This window comes from Littorina saxatilis, linkage group LG2 (genome assembly GCF_037325665.1).
Source record: "Littorina saxatilis isolate snail1 linkage group LG2, US_GU_Lsax_2.0, whole genome shotgun sequence".
NCBI lineage: Eukaryota > Metazoa > Mollusca > Gastropoda > Littorinimorpha > Littorinidae > Littorina > Littorina saxatilis.
The window spans coordinates 46,751,004-46,758,503 of record NC_090246.1 but is presented as its reverse complement, the minus strand read 5'-3'; the positions used below and the strand labels follow the sequence as shown (position 1 = coordinate 46,758,503).

The 7,500-nt window shown below is 41.9% G+C and overlaps 1 protein-coding gene across 1 annotated transcript in view; it reads right to left on the bottom strand.

The window, feature by feature from the left end:
* LOC138953218 (trichohyalin-like) overlaps window positions 1–1,272 on the bottom strand; it is a 1,494-nt gene extending 222 nt beyond the window's left edge. The window contains exon 1 of the mRNA XM_070325014.1: window positions 1–1,272. This exon is cut by the window's left edge and continues 222 nt beyond it. Within this exon, the coding sequence (XP_070181115.1) occupies window positions 1–1,272 (1,272 nt within the window).
* Window positions 1,273–7,500: the final 6,228 nt, after the last annotated feature.

The window sequence follows — 7,500 nt, the reverse complement described above, 5'->3', positions numbered from 1 at the left end:
TCTTCTTGTTCTGATCCTTCTTGGTCTCCTCTCCCTCTTGTTCTTTTTCTTCTTGTTCTGATCCTTCTTGGTCTCCTCTCCCTCTTGTTCTTTTTCTTCTTGTTCTGATCCTTCTTGGTCTCCTCTCCCTCTTGTTCTTTTTCTTCTTGTTCTGATCCTTCTTGGTCTCCTCTCCCTCTTGTTCTTTTTCTTCTTGTTCTGATCCTTCTTGGTCTCCTCTCCCTCTTGTTCTTTTCCTTCTTGTTCTGGTCCTTCTTGGTCTCCTCTCCCTCTTGTTCTTTTCCTTCTTGTTCTGGTCCTTCTTGGTCTCCTCTCCCTCTTGTTCTTTTCCTTCTTGTTCTGGTCCTTCTTGGTCTCCTCTCCCTCTTGTTCTTTTTCTTCTTGTTCTGATCCTTCTTGGTCTCCTCTCCCTCTTGTTCTTTTTCTTCTTGTTCTGGTCCTTCTTGGTCTCCTCTCCCTCTTGTTATTTTTCTTCTTGTTCTGGTCCTTCTTGGTCTCCTCTCCCTCTTGTTCTTTTTCTTCTTGTTCTGGTCCTTCTTGGTCTCCTCTCCCTCTTGTTCTTTTTCGTCTTGTTCTTTTTCTTGTTCTGGTCCTTCTTGGTCTCCTCTCCCTCTTGTTCTTTTTCTTCTTGTTCTGGTCCTTCTTGGTCTCCTCTCCCTCTTGTTCTTTTTCGTCTTGTTCTTTTTCTTGTTCTGGTCCTTCTTGGTCTCCTCTCCCTCTTGTTCTTTTTTTCTTGTTCTGATCCTTCTTGGTCTCCTCTCCCTCTTGTTCTTTTTCTTCTTGTTCTGGTTCTTCTTGGTCTCCCCCCCCCCTCTTGTTCTTTTTTTTCTTGTTCTGATCCTTCTTGGTCTCCTCTCCCTCTTGTTCTTTTTTTCTTGTTCTGATCCTTCTTGGTCTCCTCTCCCTCTTGTTCTTTTCCTTCTTGTTCTTTTTCTTCTTGTTCTCCTCTCCCTCTTGTTCTTTTTCGTCTTGTTCTGGTCCTTCTTGGTCTCCTCTCCCTCTTGTTCTTTTCCTTCTTGTTCTTGTTCTTCTTGTTCTGATCCTTCTTGGTCTCCTCTCCCTCTTGTTCTTTTTCTTCTCGTTCCTGTCCTTCTCGTTCTTCTGGTTCTTGTTCTTGTTCTTCTTGTTCTTCTCCTTCTTGCTCTTATTCTTCTCGTTCTTTTTCTTCTCTCTCTTGTTCTTCTCCTTCTTGTTCTTCTTCTCAGTTCTTGTTCTGATCCTTCTTGGTCTCCTCTCCCTCTTGTTCTTTTTATTTTTGTTATTCTCATTCATGTTCTTGTTGTTATTCTCCTCCTTGTTATTTTACTCCTTCTTGTTCTTCTGCTTCCTTTGTGATTTGTTTTTTTCAAGCTGAATCTGATTTTGTTTTGTTTTCGTTTTTACTCTTCTTCGGGTTTGTAATGTTGTGCCGTGCACAAACAGCCATGCGTGAGTACACATTTTTTTTCTCTCTTGCCTCTTTGTATTTGTGTTATTTTTTGGGCTTGGTTTTGACTACAATAGTTCTACACACGTCTACTGTCACCACATGCACCATACTTCACTACACGACGCTATTTATCACCCTCACTCTAGCCTCTCGGTTTTCCATCTGCTGTATCCTTGCATCTGTGTCAGAAAAAGAAAAACAAGAATCATTTCTGTTAGCGAAAAAATATATACGTGAAAAAGCATTCACGATATGTGCGTTTACACCATTATGTTGTTCTTTGGGTTCTGAAATATTGTACTGGCAAGCACGCGAGTTTTCTTTGGTGCAAAGCGATCAGCCTAGAATACTGAAGGTGAAACCACGATTGCTTCAAACCTGCCTGGCGCATAAAAAGTATCCCGCTCTATATATTCTGCATGCTTTGCGTTATTTCTGTCTTGGGTGCACTGCATGTTACTAGGGAGATTTAAAAAACGAAACGTCGGGACGTTTCGTTTTGAAGTTGTGGTAAACGTCATCATTTCGGGGGTCTCTCGCTGGAAAGGTGAAGGTCAACTGAAACGGAACGTGGAACGTCAAAACGCAGTCACGTTTTCCACCCCCAAAAAACGAACAATATTTCGTCAACTTTTGTGAGTATTTTTGCACACTAACAGTTTTATTTGTTAGCCATTTTATGCATTGCTAGATTCATCAACCCTTTCACAGTCTTTCAGCGCTGAGAATGTGTTCATTGGAGGTAGACAACTGTTGTGAACTGAAATATTTTGAAGGGTGCTGATCCTGGTACATTTATCCAACGTCATGGTGAGAAAGCAAATGGCGAAGCAGAAGTAGGTCATCGCATCGAATTTTTATTCTGGCTTCGTATGTGATTTTGTATAAACAAAGTCTGTGTGATTTATTTGGACTGAAAATAATCAAAGTATGCCCGATTCTGGACCACCTCCTAGGGTTTTTTTTTCCATTCTGATCGAGGACAGACGTGATAATTTCACTTGAAGATTTATCGCCCTTCCTTCATTCCGAAACGAAACGTGAATACATCTAAATCTTGTCTGCGGCCTATGCCGTCTCGTTTCACGTTCCGTTTCGCGGGGTGACTCATTCACCAAACGAAACGAGCTGCAAAACGAAACGTGCTGTCTTTTAAATCTCCCTAATATCATTAGATGTTCTAGATTACCCATTCAGTATGGTAAGGCTTACCTTCATCTTGACGTGTTTACGAAAGTTAACACAGGTCTTAAGAAAAACGGACACGACCAAAGAGAATGAAAAAATTGTAAAAGACTAGGCGGCTCAGAATGTAGTTTGCAGCGATCAGCCTAGAATACTAAAAGTGAAACCACCTTAAAACATTTCCTTTTCTCCATTATTGAGAAATAATACATCGCGTCTCAAAGAATCTTTAGATCAAAGCGAACACGTAACACCTGTTTGTTCTTTTGTCTTTTCTTTTCTTATGATAAGAACGGTTCTTCGGTAGTTTTCTGTGTGTGTGTGTATGTGTACAAGAACCCCATTTCATATTTCCTTGGATAGAAACCATTTTGGTAAGTAATTCATTAGTGCGGCTGGAATTTGAAACCATTACCTAAAGAACTGCAGAAAGAAACAGACGCGTGAAATTATACTAATTTCAATCTTGGTGTGGACTGTTTTTTGGTTGGTGGAGGATATTCGCTAGAAAAGGGATGATTTTCCAAACATTCCAATAAGAATATGTCATGTCAACAGGTAGACAGTGCTTTTTTGTATTGTCCATATGTGTGTTGGGGGTGGGGGCGGAGTGGGGTGGAATGAGTGGGGGAGGATTGAGGTAAGGGTTATATACTTAAATTGATGATACGTTTGTGGTGAGTTAATTGAATACTATAGAAGTTGTTTTTTCTCTCTTTTTTTCTGAAAAAATCCAAAAACAAAGAGGCTGCCAACGTTCCAACATTCAGAATCAAGAAACAAGAAAGGTAGGTTGTTGGAACGTTTGTTATTGACAAAACAATACATTCACAAATATATCGACCCAACGGTCTTTTAAGTGTACAGACAACCAATTAATAACAAAAACTTATCTGGCTGATTCGCTTGCGGCTTCGTGGCAGGCGGAAGAAATAATCAGCCAGATAAGTTTTCGTTATTAATTGTTTGTCTGTACACTTAAAAGACCGTTTTGTCAATAACAAACGTTCCAACAACCTACCTTTCTTGTTTCTTGATTCTCTCTTTTCTGTTTAATTGGGGTTGTTTTTATTGTAGAAGAAACTTTTTTCCTCCAATTTTACTGTATTCATTCTTAGCGATAATAAAGTGTCGATACTATTGTTATTGTTAATTATTGTTTATGTATTTTGTTCTTCTTTTTTGTGGAAAAAATGTCATTTTAGTCACGCCTGTCACAATCTTCTATTTGTTTTAAAAGTGTTAAAATAAATTAAAGGGCCACGGGTAAATAAAAACGACATTTGCGTATTAAACTCTACACAACGTTTTCTCTTTCCATTTACATTTCAATAAATACACTGTAAGTTTTTAACTAATATCAGAACCCAGAAGAAAAAAAAGAGTTAAGGATCAATAGTTGTCTTCGATATAGGTACTCTTTAATCCGAGAGCCGATTCCCAGAAGGTGCAACACTCACATGCAATGCTAAAACTTGTCCAGAATTTGCAGCATATTTACCAGGGGGTCTGAAGGAAGCTAATGTGGTGTTCTTACGAATGCAACACTTCAAACACAAAACATAGAGTCAATGAAGCATGAGGCATTTGCAAACTTCACACATCTTTAGCCTTGCTTTGTGGCAGACGCATGCCAATCTTTTTATCTGTTTTCCAGAGGTGGGAGCATCATGCTTCTGGTGCCAGATTTCTGTCAAAAATCTTAGCCAGCCAGTTAGTTCTTCATTACCCAAGGTAGATAAGCCCAAAGAAAATCATCGGTAAATTGACAGGAATTATTACTGTCGCAGGTAACGAAGAACAGTCGGCGAATCAGACAGGCCGCCCACCTTGTTGTAAAACTGTATGTAGATGTTGTATTGCCGAAGCGGAAATTGCCAATGAAATGCATGATTGATATATGCAATGCTTGTTGTTAATGTCATTTATGCACGGTGTCAAAATGACGTGTGTGTGTGTGTGTGTGTGTGTGTGTGTGTGTGTGTGTGTGCGTGTGCGTGCGTGTGTGCGTGCGTGCGTGCGTGCGTGCGTGTGTGTGTGTGTGTGTGTATATTTGTGTGTGTGTGTGTGGGGGGGTGTGTGTGTGTGGGTGTGTGGGTGTGTGTGTGGGTGTGTGGGTGTGTGTGTGGGTGTGTTGCATGGTATACTACTATTTAGTCTGTACCGACGAGAGGCAACAGAAGAGCCGTTTTCTCATGCAGTTTCAGGATTGGTGGAAGAAGGAGTGTATGGTGGTTTTTCTCCTTTGATTGTTTACTTGAGTTTTTTTGTTTTTTGTTTTTTTTACCTGGCGTGTTCCACAGGCTGAGAAATGTACTTCCTTTTCGTATGTTTAACACCTTACAACTTTTTGGACAGCTCCCGTTTTTATTTTGTCCATATTGTCTGTTCTCCATCTCCCTTCTGTTCAATTCCACATACCAGTCAGCATTCCTAGTTCAATCACTGGGGGTTAATAGCGAATTCCACAAAAGTAGTCCTGTTTGACAGCAAGGGCTTTGAGCTCACACGTTTGTTTGGTTTTACAATACCAAAAACAAACAAATACAATTCCGTCCAGGTATTTTTTCCAGAAACCCCAACTTCCACCCGATGCCAAGCCATGCAGAGAAAACGAGGAACTAATTGCCGTAGGTGTCTGTGACTTCTTGGGATTTGCCTTGAATAGGGGTACCGGGTAGGTTGAGAAAACAAACACTGTATGCAAAGAGGCGTCCTGCTTCCTATTGTCTTCTTGCTTGGCCAGGCGAAAATTTAAACAGCCCACGAGATGCAGTATTGGTATTCGGCATTTGTTCTTGTTCTGTTATGTGGACTTGGCGTGCGAAGATATTTGTCTGGTTAATCAGACAACGAGAAAACGCGAAAAGCGTGCTCAGCGTTGATTAGCTTGCGCAACTTTTTCAAACGGGTTGCGATGGCTGTGGCTGATCATCTGGGCTAGTCACCTCCGGCAGTGTGTGTGTGTGTGTGTGTGTGTGTGTGTGTGTGTGTGTGTGTGTGTGTGTGTGTGTGTGTGTTTGTGTTTGTGCGTGTGTGTGTGTTTGTGTGTATGTAAATGGGTGTGTGCGTGCGTGCGTGCGTGCGTGCGTGCGTGCGTGCGCGCGCGCGTGTGTGTGTGTGTGTGTGTGTGTGTGTGTGTGTGTAACTTGACTAAATGTAAATAAAAAGACAAACAAATACTGTACTCACGTATTTACGTTGTGAACTACGCTGATAGTCTTTTATTCAATAAAATAGATACTTATTTGTACTTTTAATCACCAACAAAACAAAACATGCAGTAGCACAAACTTGTCGGTGCAATGTTTACCGTGAAAGAGTTGCTTTAACATACAAGTCACAGCTTGCACAAACGAGGAGCTAATTAAGACGGTTGAGATAAGTCAAGGTGCAGGAGAGGAAGAGTCAAAGACAAGCTGAAGGTGCCGGAAAATAAACAGACACGCGCTTCCGTGGACTAGTCTGCAACGGGGAGCAAAACAAAGGCAGTGAAAATACACAAGTGCAGACGATTGCGTGCTGGGGGAAAAATAATACCCCCATTGCACTTCTCCCTCGAGCTCGGGAGGGGGGGGGCGGAAAGAAGAGCAGGAGGGAGGTAAACAAACCTCAGACAAACCTGTAAGATTCTCGACCTCGGGAGGGAAAACGGACTGACGAACACGAGGAGGGAAGTAAAAAGGGAGAACAAAACCTCAGACAAACCTGTACGATTCTTAGGTGCTGTGTAGTCCCTAAAGGTCATACAGAATAGACGAAAGTGCCATCTTATTCTTAGAACTAAGTGCGCTTATTCTGGACAGTTGTGCATAGGCCTACATGTATGAACTCCTCGGGTTGCACTTGGCCTTTAAGGCCTTGCGGGTTAAGTGATCAGCTAAGTATTATTATTTCTGTGCTTGAATTCGCTAATGTTTTTGATAACGTTTTAATCAGACTTGTAATTGTACAATGCTTTCAAGACTGACTCAAGTATGTATCTGTTCACAGCTGCATACTGTTTTTGAGATCGGAAACTAGTTTTACAGAAATAAAACAGTCTTGGGTAATTGTACATATGAATCGTTTTGCAATGGAAAGAAAACCCTATATTTAAAAGACAAAAGAACTTACAAAATATTACTATTTCTAGGGCTTGTGAAAATTGCAAACAGCAAGAGCAGTGATATCTACTCGATGAACTTGCGAAGGTGAAGAAATGAACCTACAGAGAACCTGAAATGATCCTGGTGCTGTCTCTATCCCCTTTAAACGAGACACATTTATATACGTGCATGTGCACGCGCAATGCTCTCGACGAAATGTACCCGTCGCCAATTCGGGGGATAGCATCTTATCCCGGATTGGGTCAGTGCCCTAGTTTGTCGAGATATTGGCAATCAGTATTCCAAAAGCGCGCAGAACAGGAAATCGCGTGTGTGATTCGGAGATCTACTTGTCCCGATTGTGTCTGGAGACACAAAGAAAGGGAATGGAAAGGGAAAGGGGGAAACCTGACTGCAGTGCTGTGATCCAGTAAAGGGAGAAGGAATTGAAAGGGAAGGGGGCAAAGTGACTGCAGTGCTGTGATCCAGTAAAGGGAGAAGGAATTGAAAGGGAAGGGGGCAAAGTGACTGCAGTGCTGTGATCCGGCAAAGGGAAGGAATTGAAAGGAAAGGGGGCAAAGTGACTGCAGTGCTGTGATCCGGCAAAGGGAAGGAATTGAAAGGGAAAGGGGGCAAAGTGACAGCAGTGCTGTGATCTGGCAAAGGGAAGGGATTGAAAGGGGAAGGGGGAAAAGTGACTGCAGTGCTGTGATCCGGCAAAGGGAAGGAATTGAAAGGGGAAGGGGGCAAAGTGACTGCAGTGCTGCGATCCGGCAAAGGGAAGGAATTGAAAGGGAA